General features: G+C 37.4%; 1 protein-coding gene and 1 pseudogene across 2 annotated transcripts in view; both read left to right on the top strand.

The window, feature by feature from the left end:
* Nucleotides 1-18,518, top strand: part of LOC309636446 — a 42,084-nt pseudogene that overhangs the window by 14,920 nt on the left and 8,646 nt on the right. The window lies entirely within an intron of this gene.
* Nucleotides 3,341-18,518, top strand: part of LOC309667561 (olfactory receptor 10W1-like) — a 73,644-nt gene continuing 58,466 nt past the window's right edge. The window contains 3 exon segments of the mRNA XM_082476125.1: nt 3,341-9,623; nt 9,626-10,218; nt 10,222-12,353. Of these exon segments, the coding sequence (XP_082332251.1) occupies nt 9,380-9,623; nt 9,626-10,218; nt 10,222-10,323 (939 nt within the window). The 5' untranslated portion in view covers nt 3,341-9,379 and the 3' untranslated portion in view covers nt 10,324-12,353.

The raw sequence follows: 18,518 nt of genomic DNA, 5'->3' as shown, positions 1-18,518 counted from the left end.
TTCTTTGTCTCTTTTAATAGTCTTTATTTTAAAGTCTATTTTGTCTGATATGAGAATTGCTACTCCAGCTTTCTTTTGATTTCCATTTGCATGGAATATCTTTTTCCATCCCCTCACTTTCAGTCTGTATGTGTCCCTAGGTCTGAAGTGAGTCTCTTGTAAACGGCATATATACAGGTCTTGTTTTTGTATCCATTCAACCAGTCTATGTGTTTTGGTTGGAGCATTTAATCCATTTATATTTAAGGTAGTTATTGATATGTATGTTCTTATTACCATTTTCTTAACTGTTTTGGGTTTGTTATTGTACATCTTTTCCTTCTTTTGTGTTTCCTGCCTAGAGAAGTTCTTTTAACATTTGTTGTAAAGCTAGTTTGGTGGTGCTGAATTCTCTTAGCTTTTGCTTGTCTGTATAGATTTTAATTTCTCCATCGAATCTGAATTAGATCCTTGCTGGGTAGAGTGATCTTGGTTGTAGGTTTTTCCCTTTCATCACTTTCAATATGTCCTGCCACTCCCTTCTGGCTTGCAGAGTTTCTGCTGAAATATCAGCTGTTAACCTTATGGGGATTCCCTTGGATGTTATTTGTTATTTTTCTCTTGCTGCTTTTAATATTTTTTCTTTGTATTTAATTTTTGATAGTTTGATTAATATGTGTTTTGGGGTGTTTCTCCTTGGATTTATCCTGTATGGGACTCTCTGAACTTCGTGGACTTGATTGAATATTTCCTTTCCCGTATTAGGGAAGTTTTCAACTATAATCTCTTCAAATATTTTCTCAGGCTCTTTTTACTTCTCTTCTTTTTCTGGGACCCCCTATAATTCGAATGTTGGTGCGTTTAATGTTGTCCCAGAGGTTTCTGAGACTGTCGTCAATTCTTTTCATTCTTTCCTCTTTCTTCTGCTCTGTTGTAGTTATTTCCACTATTTTATCTTCCAGGTCACTTATCTGTTCTTCTGCCTCAGTTATTCTGGTATTGATTCCTTCTAGAGAATCTTTAATTTCATTTAGTGTGTTGTTCATCATTGTTTGCTCTTTAGTTCTTCTTGGTCCTTGTTAAATGTTTCTTGTATTTTCTCCATTCAATTTCCAAGATTTTGATCATCTTTACTATCATTACTCTGAATTGTTTTTCAGGTTGACTGCCTATTTCCTCTTCATTTGTTTGGTCTGGTGGGCTTTTACCTTGCTCCTTCATCTGCTGTGTGTTTCTCTGTCTTTTCATTTTGCTTAACTTACTGTGTTTGGGGTCTCCTTTTCACAGGCTGCAGGTTCGTAGTTCACATTGTTTTTTGTGTCTGCTCCCAGTAGGTGCGGTTGGTTCAGTGGGTTGTGTAGCCTTCCTGGTGGAGGGGACTGGTGCCTGTGTTCTGGTGGATGAGGCTGGATCTTGTCTTTCTGGTGGGCAGGACCACGTCCAGTGGTGTGTTTTGGGGTGTCTGTGACCTTATTATGATTTTCTCTGCTAACGGGTGGGGTTGTGTTCCTGTCTTGCTAGTAGTTTGTCATGGGGTGTCCAGCACTGTAGCTTGCGGGTTGTTGAGTGGAGCTGGGTCTTAGCATTGAGATGGAGATCTCTGGGAGCGCTTTCACCATTTGATATTACATGGAGCCGGGAGGTTTCTGGTGGATTAATGTCCTGCACTTGGCTCTCCCACCTCAGAGCCACAGGTCTGACACCCGGCCAGAGCACAAAGACCCTGTCAACCACACGGCTCCAAACTCCAGAACTCCACACTCCAGGGGCCCTCCTTTGGATGTGTTGCCTTCCCCTTCCACCCTACACTTTCCTTTTAAAGTTCTTTGTTGTGCATCTTCCTGTCATTCATCATAGAAGTAAATGTATGTGGTACATACATATAATGGAATATTACTCAGCCATAAAAAAGAACCAAATAATGCCGTTTGCAGCAACATGGATGGACCTAGAGTTTGTCATACTGAGCTAAATAAGTCAGACACAGAAAGGCAAATATCATATGATATCATTTATATGTGGAATCTAAAAAAAAAAAAAAAAGTTCAAATGAACCTATTTACAAAACAGAGATAGAGTCACAAATGTAGAAAACAAACTTGTGTTTACCAAGGGGGAAATGGGTGGGGATAAATTGGGAGACTGGGTTTGACATATACACACTACTATATATAATATAGATAACTAATAAGAACCTACTCTATAGCACAGGGAACACTACCCAGTACTCTGTAATGACCTATATGGGAATAGAATCTAAGAAAGAGTGGATATATGGATATGTGTAACTGATTCACTTTGTTGTACAGCAGAAACAAACACAACATTGTAAATCCACTCTACTCCCATAAGAATTAATTAAAAATAATAAAAATTTGAAATTTAAAAATTTTAAAAAGAATTAAATGTAGTCAGTAAACATTTAGAGATATTACCACCTTTATCACCACCAACACCAGCATCTTTCCCAGATTAATAAAAACAAGAAAATGTCAACTTATTTCAGAGCTTATTGAAGGAAAGTCCTCTCCTTAGAATATTGTGATAAACCTATTGTACCTGCAGAAATCGAAGTCCACGTTAAGAACTTTCTGTAAATGGGAAAGTAACCAATTCCCTACAGAACAACAATGGGTTTGGAGTCTAGAACCTTCACAAAGCAAGGACAAGAGGAACCTGTTGATCAGAGTCGTAACTTTCTCCTAGTGAGTGTTTCTTAATGAGGTGACCATCAAAATGTGCCGCTCAGATCTCCTCCTTCAGGAAGGATTGCCCCAGATACTGAGTTGAATCCACCACTGTGTCCATGCCATGGCCGTACTGCCCACAGGCTGCTTTTAGCTAATGTTTGACTGTGTTAGCAATACTAAAGCAAATCTATTCCTGCAAGATGCAGGGCTCCTATGGCTAGAGACTGTGCCTGAGGAGATGACATTGGTCTGGTTAAAACTCTCTTAGAACTACACTGCAGTCTGAGACTCTGGCCATCCCACCCTCCTTCCCTCTCTTCCTCCTCTTTAAGTATCAGATCCACATCACAGTCCAACATCTCTCCCTGCCTCTGCTGGCTCCAGCCCCCTTTTCTCAGATGAGCTTTTACCCCAATATCTTTCACACATCTAATCTTGTCTTGGTATCTGCTTCTCTGAGTATCCAGATCAATGCACTTAATAATAAGGAACTGGCAGCTCATAGCATACCTTCTAAAATGTTATATTATGTTGTCTGTATTTTAATTAGGCATAAGATAACTCTTCAGTAAAGTGTATAGAGTCTTATCAGGATGTGAATTCATTATTTTCTAGTTAGACATTTCCCCCACCATAAAATTATTTGGTAAATAACCTCTCCAACTACACACACACACACACTGACAGATAATGATAGGTGATAGATCAACAGGTAGATATAGAGATACAGAGATACAGAGATGACAGAAATAGAGATAGAGATCTATAAAGAGAGTAAGAGGCATAACTAACAGTTTGGGCCTTATAGACATCCCAACAATGTGAACTGAAAATCTTATGGAATACCAGCTTAATAAATATAATTTATGCCTGAGTGTACTACAGAGTAGACTTCCAATTATTTAACTATTTTTTAAAATTTATGTAATACCTTATATTAATTTGCTTGTGAGCCATGTGAGCATGGAATACATAGATGAACATGTCCTGCCTTGTCCTAGTAAAGTATCCACTGTATTAGCTGTCTTGGACAGAGAATTCCTAGAATAAGAACAGGTATTTGGGTGATCAGAAAGCTCTAAAAATGCCTAATACAAAATAATGGAGTAAGCAAACACAGGTTCTGGTGCAAACCTGAATTCCTCTAGAGCAGTAAGTGCGGTCAGCTGGATTCCTGCATCAGAATCACGGCAGTAATTGGTGAAATTGTTGCTCCCAAGGTCCCATACCCAATATCACCCAATCAGAACTTCTATGAAGAATGGAGAAATATCCTTTTGAAACAAACATCCAGTGACTCTACATAAACTAAAGTTTATATAAGGTTGTGCAAATCAAATCTTCTTTTAACATTGACCCACATTAAGATACCAGAGCCTACTTATCTTCATTTTTACTGATGTTCCTCGGTCAATGTTGATAATCCTTAGGGTTCAGCGGTTGAGGTCACATCCCCAGTGACCCTCTGCTAAGCCTCTCTCTAAAGTCTTTACTTTTGTTTTGTGCTTGTCTAAACTAGGACATGAAAGCTCCTGAGAAGATGGCATGTATAAGAACTCCACAAGGAATTTTTCTGCATTGATAATTGATATTCCCACTCATATTCTTTAATTTCTTTTGTTTTTAAGTTTGCTCTTTAAAAATAGTTTTTTGAAGGAAAGTATGCCAGTAGGCTTTACTTCTTTCACCCAAGTTCCCTTTGGAATTAGTTAAATCTAGTCCCTGTAAATCAGGGAAGAAAAGTAGAGTTACTGCAACAACAAATTACTCATTCCATGAAGTGCTGGGTCCATCACTACAGTATTTCCTAATAGTTTTTTTTTTTTTTATAAAATATGGCACATGAGAAACACATTCTTGGTTAATCAAATATCTGAGTTACCTTCATCCAATTCTCCAAATATTTTTCCCCTGAGGGATAATGAATGGGAGTGGGGATACAGGTGGAATTGGGAACAGTGGCTCTAACAATGCACCCATGCTCTTACAGGCAACCAATGGCTGAACCAGGATGCAAACCCAGGTCAAGACAATCCCAAAGTCTAAGCACTTTCTATTTTGCTGTGGTCAGCTATTTTGCATGAACAAGTGTGTGTGTGTGTGTGTGTGTGTGTTTTCACAGTCATAAGTCCCCTTTCCAAGCTCCCATTACCCCAGATGTGTCTTGGTTTCTTAGGACCATTCACTTGTTCCCTCATTCCCCCAAACAAGGATCCACACAGACAACTTGCTTCTGAAGAAATCTTTCAGACAGGAGTTAATCTATATTATTCAAAATGAAGAGCTGGTAAGAAAGAATCGATATTTCCTTAGAAATAAACAGAGAAAAGGATGCTCTGATTTCAGATAACCATCCCTAATTCATTTAACTGAAATATCTTTACAACAGTCAGGAAAATGCATCAGACAACCTTAGATGGATAGAAAGAAGATTTAAACACATACAGCCCAGCTAGCTACAATTCTGTGTTCACATACCAACTTCTCAATCTTTATCTTGAGTTGAATAATTCATTCCCATAGCGTTCCAGACCTGAGTCTTAAGCTATTTATTTAATTATTCAACAAATAGTTTTGGGCACCTTCTATATGTCCAGCCCAGTGGTTCTCAACTGAGGGCAATTTAGCCTCCCAGGGAAACATTTTTAATGTCTGGAGAAATTTTGGGTTATCATAAACAGTGGGTAGGAGCTGATGCTACTGTCATCTAGTGAGTAGAATCAAGGATACTGTGAAATATTCTACAGTGTGCAGGACAGCCCCTCACAACAGAATTATCCAGCCCAAAATGTCAACAGTGCCCAGTTGGAAGCACCTTTTGTTACACGTACAATATACACACAAGTTGAAGAGAAGGAGACAGTCTTTGTCCTCACTGAGCTTACACATGGCTAATGGAGATGGAAATTAATCAAACACGTAAAATTACAGCAGTGACAGTTGCAGTGACGGAGGGATACATGAGATTCCAAAAAGAAAGTTCCCAAAAGTGCTTTTGACCCTGACATGACCAAAGTCAGGGAAAACTTCCCTGAGGAAATTGTAATGGAAATGGGACAAAGGATAAGTAGGAGTTACTTCGGTAAAGAGAAAAGAGGAGGGGCAGTCTCAGCAGAGTGAACAGCATGTGCAAAGATCTGGTGGTGGGAAGAAGGATGGTGAGAAGGAACTGCAAGAAACACATGGTCTCTGGAGCAAAGAACTAGGAGGAGGATAGAAGTTAGTAGGTTCAGCCTTTACATGGCCTATAAACAATATTATGTTTCATCTTTGACATAAGAGCCAGACTTTACTTCCACTAAAAAGTAATTGAGAGCAATGTGGCTGGATGAAGCTTGCTGTGGAGGAATAAGAATATGCTTTAGAGTTAAGCAAACTCCATCTCAGCTACTTGCTGCATCTATTCTTGGTCAAATTACTCAAATTCTATCAACCTTTTACCTTTGACTTACACCTGTAAATAGAAATATCACTCATTTTGCTGAGTTCTTGTAAGGGTTAAATAACATAATAATAAAATGTGTAAATGGGATACCAATAGTACTTCCTTCTTAGAATTGTTGTAAGGACGAAATGAGTTAATATATGCGAAGTGTGTGAAATACAGGTAGTGCAATATAAGACATGCACATGCACACACATCAAAGTACTACATTAATCACTCTAGACCCATGCAGAGGACTTACCTTTGAATATATGGGGCACGTGGGATCATACATTCACACACAGACATATAAACATCTATAAACACATAACCAGGCAACAATTTTTCAAGGAATAAGCTAATTTGCTAAAACCTAGGGGAATGTCTCTGCTCGTGGAGAGTTAAACAAAGAAACATACCATGGAAAAGGTGAAACATTTGATAAATATTCACTGAGGATCTATTAAATATATAGCACTATGCTAGGTCGCATGGAAGCCAGATAAAATATAAAATATGGTCTCAATTCTCCAGGGTGATAATAATTTGAGACTTGGGCTGAACTCAGCTCTGGTCATCTGGTAGGTATAAACTCCTTGGAACAGGATGTTCAAATGACCTTGATTAGGTAACTTCCTATTTCTCAGAAAATTATTTTGAACACTGAAAATGTTGATAAAGGGTTTAATACTGGCTCTTACTATGACAAACATACCCCAGACCTTCCATTGACCGGGTATCCCAAGTGGAGAGACAGTTTCAGTTGGACTAATTATCTTGTAACAGGGGAGGAGATCAGCAATCACTACACCACCTTCTTCTGGGAGGTGGAATTTATGAGATAAGACCCTTGATAGCAAAGTAATTTACTCCTGCCGTGGTTTTTAATTTAGGAAGGTTACTGAAGTCTCAGTCCAACTGGGTAGTCTCTCCAGGCTCATGGTCCTCGTTTCTCTATCCATCAGAGTGGTCAGATATCACCTGCTAGGTCCTGTCTTTTATGAATGTAACCAAGAATACTGGCTCAGTAAACTCCTCTCCCTTCTCATGCTAAAGGTAAGGGAAAGTCTTTTTCTACCTCCTTGTAGATTTGCAGCATACCAGGCACTTGCTGATGCTGGCTAGAAAATCACGTAATGGCTTTACAAGTACATACTTCAGGATTTCAGAACTAGTTCAGCACATGACTTAACAGAGTTTCTCTGAATTCACTTGGAAAGCTTATTCTTCTGTTTAAAATGATAATTACTAATCTCAGTCCAAGAAATATTGGGGGAATGACTAATATACATTTAAGGTTTAAGGATTTGTAAAAACCTTTTCCTCACAAGGTACCTCATTTAATCCCCTGCTATGAAGCAGCTATTATTATCATCCCCTTGAAAGATTTAAAGGAGAGAAGAATTAGCATTTATTATGCAATTTAAAAGGTTTCATACACCAAGCCAAGAGTTCTAAATACTTTATCTCATCACAACTCCATTAGGTAAGTATTATTATTTACATCTTTTAAACATGAGAAAAGAGAAATTAATGTAAGATGATCTGCCCAGGCGAGAATAACAGATGGAGATTCTACTGCAGGTCTAGTATTGCTAAATCCAGTAACCTTTTTTTGCACGGTGCTAACTAGACAATTGGAAAGCTGCTCCAGCCTACACTTTCTGTATTTCCAGAATGCACATAGACAACATTTCTCATGACACTTTTGCCAGCTACAGATGCTCTTGCTGAAGAAGTAAGAAGGAAGATGAGAATGTAATGTGGGGTGTGACTTGGAGGCCCTGAGATGGGTGTGGATTAATGAATAGATGCCAGCCTGGGGCAGACTTCTGGGGATGATGCCAAAGTGCTCTTATCTTGCCTCTGTCCTATGCAATATATTTACTGTCAAACTGGAATAGCAAGTTGACGATATGTTGATATAATACACTTCACTCTGTTTGAACCACAAAATTCACTATTTTGTCTGTCCACAATATGAACTCCACTACTCTACCTATGTCTCTTAATTTCTATTTTTTCAGATCTAAGATTAAATATTACTTCCTCTAGGAAGCCTTTTAAGAAACCCTTAATCACAGCTATGCAAGAGCCCCAGGTTGCACAATCTTATAACACACTGTTTTTCTTTACAACACTTAGTGACAGTTTTAATTATATGGATATACATGGCATATATATATATATATATATAAAACATGTAATATGTAAATATATAATATATTTTTATATATGTACATGCCAGATTCTTTAACAGTGTCTGTCTCTCTCATTAAGATATATAACCACTTGGACACAATTGTGCCATTTTGATCACCATTGTATATGGGCTTGGCACTTAATTAATAAAAAAAAATGTGAGTGACTGTACGAAGGATACATTAAGATGTGGAGTCCCAGACTGAGGATTTTTTTAAAATGTCAGTCTCAACAGATTAAAGCTATGGACCAATGTTCAAGAAGTGATGAAGGATGTTCTGCTTTTCTGAATGAAAAAAAAAAATGTTTAGAGTTTTAGCATCCAGAGAGTTACATATCAGTCCAAGTCTTTCCATGGTCTTTCCTAGTCATCCCTAAACTCACAGAAAGGATGCTTAGTTCTCCAACAGCTTATGATCACATATTTTCCCATAGCACCACAAGCCAGGAGGAGGCCGCTGATAAAACTCCCTGATTGGATATGGATAGAGAAACCAAGAGTTGGGAGGGCTTTGCCTTCTGAGGCTTATGCCTGACACTGTCAGTCTCAGGTCTATGGCAGCTCTATGCCCATGGTCATAGGGTTGGGGTTTTTTTCTTCATTTTCCATCATATCACTAGCTTTTCAGTGTTACATTCGTATATCCCTGAGTCAATACCTCAGGAGGCATTGTGTGTAAATAAATATGTGAACGAATGAATAAATGAATAACTTCCTACTCTCAACTTAACAACCCCTGCTCTCAAGAATTCCTTGACACTTTCTTGTGAATTTACTGAAACAATTTAATTTTCATTCCACTTCTATTGAAAATAGCTTGGAATTCCACAAACTTCCTCTGCCTCTTTTCCTCAAAAAATTCTTATATAATTTAGACCAACTTTTGGAAGTTAGAATATAAGTTGTAGATATTTACATGAAAAAACTTAGTAAAAGGGGATGAAAAAGGAGAATTAGTTCTAATTCTTCTAGTTTTTAACTCCAGCCCTGATTTAGATCATAGCTCAAAGTATGAACTAATTTACTATCAGTCTGATTCTTTATTCTTTCTTTGTAACTCGACATAGAAAAGCTGTTAGCTCAATGGCCTGGGAAAATCGCTCAGTGTTAACGGAATTTGTGTTCCCGGCCTATCCCTCCCACCCAGAGCTGCGTGTCTTGTCCTTCCTTGGGATCAGCCTGGTTTATACATTGTTTGTCATTGGGAATGTCCTCATTTTGGTGGCCATCCAGACAGAAGCCTGCCTACACAAACCCATGTACTATTTCCTGAGCAGCCTCTTGGGAGTAGAAATATGCTACACGGCTGTGGTGGTGCCCCACATCCTGGCAACATCCTACAGTCAGCGAAAACCGTCCCCCTCCCGGGCTGTGCCACTCAGATGGTTTTCCTCACTGGATTTGGCAGTGCCGATCGCTTCCTTTTGGCTATCATGGCCTATGACCGGTGTGTTGCCATTTGCCACCCCTTGCGATACCCTCTCATGCTGACTTTAACTCTTTGTGTCCGCTTGGTTGCGGCCTCTGTGGTCATTGGCTTATTCCTGTCCTTACAGCTAGTGGTCTTCATCTTCTCTCTGCCGTTCTGCCCGGCTCGGAATATAGAGCACTTCTTTTGTGACGCACAGCCAGTGATGCGTCTTGTTTCTGCCAACAGCCTCTTCCGTGAGCAGTCAGCGCTGGTGGCAACCACACTAGCCATAGCTGTGCCTTTCTTCTTTATCACCACCTCCTACGCCTTCACTGTGGCCGCCGTGCTCAGGATTCGCTCAGCAGCTGGCCGCCCCCGGCCCTTCTCCACCGGCTCCTCCCGCGCCACTGTGGTCCTGCTGCAGAATGGCTGCTGTACCTTCATGTACCGGTGCCCCAGCTCCAGCTACTACCCCAAACGAGATCAGTTCGTCTCCCTGGTGTACACATTGTGAACCCCAGTTCTCAACCCATTTGTCTACACCCTGAGGAGCAGTGGGATGAAGGGGGCCATAGGGGGAGTTCTTACCCGGAATTGCCTCTTCCAGAAAAGCTAGGGGAGGGTATGACCTCTCAGGCAAGGGTTTGGTTGCAGCTTGCGCAAATTCTCATGCAACTAGAATTTCTCTCAGTGGATGTTAAAACTTACCTTAAAATGGTATAAATGATGTGGATACTATTTAGCTATGTGTGCCAGAGATCTTTAACATGTTTCCACCATTTGACTCAATAATTTCTCTTCTAGAAAAGAATTAACAGATGAGCGTAATACAATAGAAAGTGGCAAGTCTAAGACTGCACCTCAGGTATCAGCTGGAAACAGATGGTTAATACAACAGTGTTTAACTGAAAAAAATTATAAAGGGACTATATTCAGAACTATGAGTAAGGGAAACAATAATTTGTGTCAAGGCACTTACATAGTAACAATAGCAGGAAGACGTTTTGACCCCCAGACCTCAGAGGCATAAGAGGGTACGGTATTATCAGAGACAAATGAGAGCTAGATTTATCAAGATAAAACTCTTGGTTGGAACTATGTTGGAACTATGGCTTTGAAAAAAAGCAACTATTGATAGAACTATGACAGTGCAAGGAGAAAGTGGGAGATAAATACCCCAACCTCTCTCTGCTTGTGCCCTCCCATCTCTTGCCTGTTTCCCATTGGCCAAACCCAACTGGAAGCAAGAGGGCAGAGGAGACTGAGTATTTCAGCTCTCAGAAGTTAGCCTTTTGGAATGGGAAAGGACAGAAAAGGACTCTGAGAGTTAGGGGCAAACAGAATAATCAGGAAAAAATTGTTTATTATAGCATTTTATGTAAAAATGAAAATATGTTAATAATTATGTGCTTTCTTCACAATAAAGTATTAGATAAACAATTATTGTATGAAAGAATATTATGCAGCCTTAAATTTATGTTTTCAAATACTAGTTATTAGTGATAGGTAACATGAATTAAGTACTTACTGTGCACCATAAATTATACATATGCATATATATTCTCTTAATCTTCAAAAAGCGTATGAAGACTGTTATTATCCTATTTCCAATGAGGGAACTGAGAGTTTAAGTACTTGGTGTAAGGTTAGGCAGCTAATATGTGATGGAATTAGAATTTGTAATTTGAACCCAGGGATTCCAGATTCAGAGTCAATGTTTATTTGTATTTCCCTGGCAAAATGATGATGAGTACCTTTTATTGACTATTTGGATATCTTCTTTCGTGAAGTATTACATTAAGCATCTGCCAATTTTAAGTGGCTTTTTATCTATTTATGAGTTTATTACACATTCTGGATATAATTCCTTTGTCAGATATATTTATTGTTAACATTTTCTTCCTAATTTTGACTTTCCCTTTCATTGATTTTTTTTTCAACATCTTTATTGGAGTATAATTGCTCTACAATGGTGCATTAGCTTCTGTTGTATAACAAAGTGAATCAGCTATACGTATACATATATCCCCATATCCCCTCCCTCTTGCGTCTCCCTCCCAAACTCCCTACTCCACCCCTCTAGGTGGTCACAAAGCACCGAGCTGATCTCCCTGTGCTATGCAGCTGCTTCCCACCAGCCATTTGTCCATTTCTTTCAGGTTGTCCATTTTATTGGCATATAGTTTCTTGTAGTAATCTCTCGTGATCCTTTGTATTTCTGCAGTGTCAGTTGTTATGTCTCCTTTTTCATTTCTAATTCTATTGATTTGAGTCTTCTCCCTTTTTTTCTTGATGAGTCTGGCTAATTGTTTGTCAATTTTGTTTGTTCTCAAAGAACCAGATTTTAGTTTTATTGATCTTTGCTCTTGTTTTCTTCATTTCTTTTTCATTTATTTCTGATCTGATCTTTATGATTTCTTTCCTTCTGCTAACTTTGGGGGGTTTTTTTGGTCTTTTTTCTCTAATTGCTTTAGGTGTAAAGTTATGTTGTTTTTTTGAGAAGTTTCTTGTTTCTTGAGGTAGGATTGTATTGCTATAAACCTCTCTCTTTGAACTGCTTTTGCTGCATCCCATAGGTTTTGGGTCATTGTGTTTTCATTGTCATTTGTTTCTAGGTATTTTTTGATTTCCTCTTTGATTTCTTCAGTGAACTCTTGATTATTTAGTAGTGTATTGTTTAACCTCCATGTGTTTTTATATTTTACTCTTTTTTTCCTGTAATTGTTATCTAGTCTTATATCATTGTGGTCGGAAACGATACTTGATATGATTTCCATTTTCTTAAATTTACCAAGGCTTGATATGTGACCCAAGGTATGATCTATCCTGGAGAATGTTCTATGAGCACTTGAGAAGAAAGTGTATTCTGTTGTTTTTGGATCGAATGTCCTATAAATATCAATAAAGTCCAGCTTGTTTAATGCATCATTTAAAGCTTGTGTTTCCTTATTTATTTTCATTTTGGATGATCTGTCCATTGGTGAAAGTGGGGTGTTAAAGTCCCCTACTCTTATTGTGTTACTGTGATTTCCACTTTTATGGCTGTTAGCCTTTGCCTTATGTATTGAGGTGCTCCTATATTGGGTACATAAATATTTACAATTGTTATATCTTCTTATAGTTGAGGTGAGAAGAAGGTTTTTTGGAAGTTCAGAGAAGGAGTACCTATCACTAGATTTGGGGAAAGATGAGGATCAAGGAAATCTTTCTAGGGGAGGTGACACCTGAACTGAGCTCTGAAGGAGAAGATGTAGCTAAGGAGCAGAAGGAGAAGAGTGTCCAAGGAGGAAGGAATAGATAATGCCAAGTCCCCAGAGCAAGAGGGACCATGGGAAGGAACTGAAAGTGGTTCAGTAGATCTGGGCAGAAAGTGCAATAAGGAGAATGGAAAAAGAAAACCTACTAAAAGTCAGGCAGAACACTTGATTCATCTTACTGTTAATTCTCACAATAACTCTCTAGGGTAACTATATCATACCCTTTGTAGCTAAAAATCTGAGATTCATAGAGATTAAGTAACTTTGTCCATGGTTCTAAAACTATTAAATGTCAGATCCAGAACCCACACTCTTATTGAGAGATCAAATGTCTCTTAATTATCTTGATCTTGGTAATCATTTCAAAATGTATATGTAGATATCAAATCATCATACTGTATACCTTGAATATACACAGTTACATTTGTCAATTTTTCCTCAATAAAGCTGGTGGTGGGGGGAACTAAAAAAAAAAGGTATAATTAACTTGGGAATGGCACAGTGGTCACATTAGGGGAAATCGTTTGGAACAGGAGAAGTTTTAAAGAGTTTTCAAATTGTTCTACAAAAGGTGTTGCTTCTCTTGTGAGCACAGTATCAGACTGAGCTTGGGCATGTTTTTCAGCATCACTGTCAGAATCATACTGTGTCCTTTCTGCATGGATGTTTGCACTGTCTTAAATAAGTTACATAGCCTTTGTTGTAGATGAAACGTGAGATAGACTCAAGGCCTGTATGTACACATTACACTCTGGTAACTAATCAAACAGAACGTAGATTCTGGCCCCAGATATGCTCATAACTAGCCATGTGCCTCTGAATAAGGCTGAATCTCAGTAGACCTTGGTTTTTGCATGTAGGATATATGTGGGACTAGGCGCCTCTTAAGTTCCCTTACAGTTCCCAGGTATAGAGATTCAACGTTATATATGCTTTATAAATGAGCACACATTTGACCTATGACTGGGCTCTGCTATGGTTTCATGGGTCCCTGACATTTTCACAAGTGCTTTGGTTTTATATGCACAGTTTGTGGATTAGCAGCAAGCATACCTGACACCTTGTAATACTGCTTCATCAGTCATTGAGGATAACAGTTAACTAGATGAGCTTCCCAACATTACCAAACTAATTGTTTCAACAAGCACATCAATAGTTTAATTGTTGTGCTTTCCACCATCCATTAATCAAGTGAATCTACCCCATCAAAGCCCTCCTTTTTTGCATGCGGCAGACAAATATAGGCAAAATAACCATTGGACTGAGAAAGCCCCAATCTATGTAGGGCTAAAGCAATGGCAGCATAACTGGGTGATAGGAGGTGCCACTGGATATTGGCTTTGAAAGGACATGAGATTTAACTACAAAATAATTCAATCTAGTTCAAATCAAATTAATTGTAATAGAGATATACTGGTGAAGAAGACAGGCATTCTTGCCCTTGTGGTGCTTAAATACAGCCCCGATTGAAATGTTTATCAAAATGGCATTGCCAGGAGTTGAGTGTTCCACAAGGAAGGAATGTGGGCACCCAGAAGTAAAGTGAATTCTGTGAGTAGCAAAGATAACAGGGTTGCAAGATTCTCTGAAAAGAGTTTTGGGAAGAGTAGTAGAAGACTGAGAAGAATAAATGCAGCTTTATGGATTTACATGGATTGTTAAGTAATAAAGAAATGAGGTTTTGAATGTCTCGTGAAATACAATAGGATGATAAAGATTCAAATGTATTTGCACAGAGCTCTTCTGGCCATGAAATAAAGAGCTGGCACCAGGATGATGTCTATCAAGAACTTTTTTAGATCCAATCAACCTCTCACACATAAGCCAGATGAAAATGTTGAAGTGATCAGATTTTTCATTTGTGCCAATGGAGAGATTACTTCAAGGTCAGTGGCCAAAACAGATGAATTGGAATGACAAAATCAATTACTTATGGTTGAAAACTTGAACATGAGGAAAATTTTCACAAAGATTTTGCCACACATCTTGAATGGTACACCTAATAGCACTGATAATATTTATTCTTATATTTCAAAAAAAGCTGAAGAAAAACATATGTTTCTACTCACAACAATATTATCTTCACCAACTCCTGTTCTGATCAAACTCTATAGTGCAAAATGGGGCCACCTGGTTAATTTACTATATTTTATCTCACCGTACCTCAAATATTTTGCTATTAAGAAAAAAAAGCCAATGCATTCTCCCAAGTGTGAACATACGTCACAACTAATGATATTCAAGAAAATGTGCAGTCTTTTAAAATAACCCCCAGAGGCAATCCTAAAATGGTTTGAAAGAAACACCATTTGAGTAAGTGCAAAACCTTTGAAAGTGACCATTGAAAGGGAAAACCCTCATATGTAAGAACAAAATTTGATGCGTTTTATTTTTTAATAGATTATAGCCTCACCTTGAATATATGTGCTAGTTTTTTCCCTTGAAATTGCCCTAGTATAACTTGTCCTGGCAGACATCAGGCTCCAATACTATATATCTTCCATTATCCACAGATTAAGTATGTTTTGCACCAAATCTTGCTCATTTGGTATTCAAGTCTTAGTAAGATAGATTCTTTTTTTTTTTTTTAATATTGTAGAAGGAAATGATTTTTTTTTAAATTTATTTATTTATTTATGGCTGTGTTGGGTCTTAGTTTCCGTGCGAGGGCTTTCTCCAGCTGTGGCAAGCGGGGTCCACTCTTCATCGCGGTGCACGGGCCTATCACCATCGCGGCCTCTCCTGTTGCGGAGCGCAGGCTCAGCAGCTGTGGCCCACGGGCCCAGTTGCTCTGCGGCATGTGGGATCTTCCCAGACCAGGGCTCGAACCCGTGTCCCCTGCATTGGCAGGCGGGCCCTCAACCACTGCGCCACCAGGGAAGCCCAAGATAGATTCTTTTTTAAATGTTTTCCTGAGCCAAGGTCTATCTTACTTGGCTTTGATGGTATATAATCACATTATTTTACTGAAATGTCTCATCCATTTTATTTTATTCTTCTTCCTTTTCTCTTTTACTCTTCTTCTGATTTTCAAGGTTTAGCAGAGCAACTGCAACGCCTGGGAGGATACAACTCTAGAGGAGCCTCACTGTCTACTCTGGAAAAGATAAGAACTGAAGGGTAAATATCCAAGGGAAACTCACCATCATGAGAAAAGAGAAGGGAAGGCAGTTGTGTTCACTGGACACCTGTTATGTCCAGTGTTATATCCAGGAGCATTTTATATTTGAAACATTTAATTTTCATAAAGTCCTCATAATGCTCCATATTCACATCTCCAATCACACATTAGTGAATCGAGGCTCATCAAGTAACATAATTAAGTAAAAATTAAATTAGCAAATAAGGGTAGTTTTCACACCCAGATCTAACTGACTACAAAAATCCATGTGATTAACGCTCTACCATTCTTCCTCCCCAACATTATGTTAAAATAACAAAAGACAAAGGAAATTTTAAAATGTATTATATGGTTGCAAAATTGGGTATAGTCATTGTAAAATTTGTAAATATAGAAATTTGTAAAATTTGTAAAGATAGAAGCCATAAACTAAAATCCCACCAACCTGGTATACTCATTGTTAACATTTTAAGGTATGTTCTTTTATTTTTTATGAACAGAAATAATTATTTTTTAAATGGAATCATGATTTAACACTTGTTTGTAATCTGTTTTTGCATGAGTTTCCCAATCTTACTAAATATTTTTCTGCAACATCATTTTCAAATGATTGCAGTGTTCCATCAAATGGATAGACCACAGTGAATTTAAGCATTTTCTCATTATTGATATTTACAATTTTTCACCATTATATTGAAAACTTTAATGAACACTCCTGTCAACAATTTTATGCACATACACATGGTTAGTTTATAAAAAATTCCTTAATACATTATTGCTGAATCAAAGTGAATGCATTTCTTCAAGTCTTTTATTGTATATTATCAGATTGCACTCCACACATCTTTATAGCACTTTATACTTCCAGTAGCAATATTTGGGAATATATTCCTCTTCGCAACTTTCACAACCAGATATTATCTTTCTTCTAAAACTGTTGGTTTCTAAGCAGAAAATAGTATCCAATTTTATTTAAATTTATATTTATTTGAATAATAATGAAATTGAATTTTTATATTTTTGTTTGCCTTTGAATTCTTCTTTTTTGAATTGCCTGTTTTTCTGATGATGATTTTTTTCTGGGTTATAAAATTTCATTTTCTATTCAGTTTGCTTATTGTACTTTTGACACACAGAAATTTTAAATTTTTATTCTGTCAAAATATCAATACTTTTATGTTCTCTGCTCATTTGGTTTTAAGTCACTTGGTTGTACTCTGAGATCTGAAAAATATTTATCTACACTATCTTCTAGTTTTCTTCCACTTTTTAAAATATTTGAATGTCAGGACTTCCCTGATGGTCCAGTGGTTAAGACTCTGTGCTTCCAATGCAGGCGGCACGGGTTCAATCTCTGATCAGGGAAATAAGACCCCACATGCTGCGTGGCCAAAAGAATGAAAAATAAATTAAAAAATAAAAATATTGGAATTTTAATGTAATAAAATTACATCATTACAAAAATGAATCCAAATGGTCTAATTAGGCTTGGGTGAAATTCAACTGACTTATAGACATACAATTCAATTTGTGGTTGTAGGAATGTTCAAACATATCAGACAATAAGCCATAGGTCTTTTGTGTTCAGTACTTCATGGTCATAATCTAGTATATTGTACAGAGGGGATGAGGAGCATTGGTTACTCTGACACATCAGTTAAGTAAGAATTAGTTGAGACTCCCTACTACATTCCGTTTGGAACTAACCACCATAATGAATATCTTATTCATCTCAATTTTTCAGTTTGTTCTGTGATGTTTTAAATTAAACAATCAAATCTTCTGCATCCTTTTTCTGTCTTCTTGCATTGGCTATGTCATAAAACACAATGCTAAATAAAAGTGATGCTAGCCATTTTATGTCAATATATGTAAACTTGGTTGAATTTTTTCTAATGTAAATGTGAGACTCCTTTAATAAAACATAAACCTCACTTAAACTTATTTTCAGAAGTGAAATATTTACTTTTCTCAGCTTATGTTAAGCTATTTTATCTTATATGTTTGTTCACATTTTCCTTTGTTTTCAGCTTTTTTCTCTCTGCACAATATTTACTTTTTTTAATTGGTATATTTACTTTTTAAAATCAGGTCGTTTGGAGTGGATATGCTGTGTGTATATTCTGCTGATGATTATTATTCAGAATTACATGTTTGAATAGAGATTTCTCTAATTAGTCACATCTACATGAAATAGCTCTTGAATCCTTCCTTCCATAGGTTGAGGAAATTAGTATACTTTCATTTCTCCCATCCTTCCCCACCAATTTCCCAGTTGTATAATTTGTGGTTTTAAATATGCATAGCTATTTTAATGTTTTTGCAATTTATATTATGTATGTTTTCAATAATTATTCTTAGAAGTTTTTTGCTTTTAACAATATTTGCATTAACCATTTAGTGTTAAATATATATTTTACTCTTTGATTTCTC

Source organism: Balaenoptera physalus (genome assembly GCF_965194825.1).
Source record: "Balaenoptera physalus genome assembly, chromosome: 10".
In the NCBI taxonomy this organism is placed as follows: domain Eukaryota; kingdom Metazoa; phylum Chordata; class Mammalia; order Artiodactyla; family Balaenopteridae; genus Balaenoptera; species Balaenoptera physalus.
Note: the sequence above shows the minus strand (reverse complement) of the source record. Positions and strands in the feature narration are given on the sequence as shown.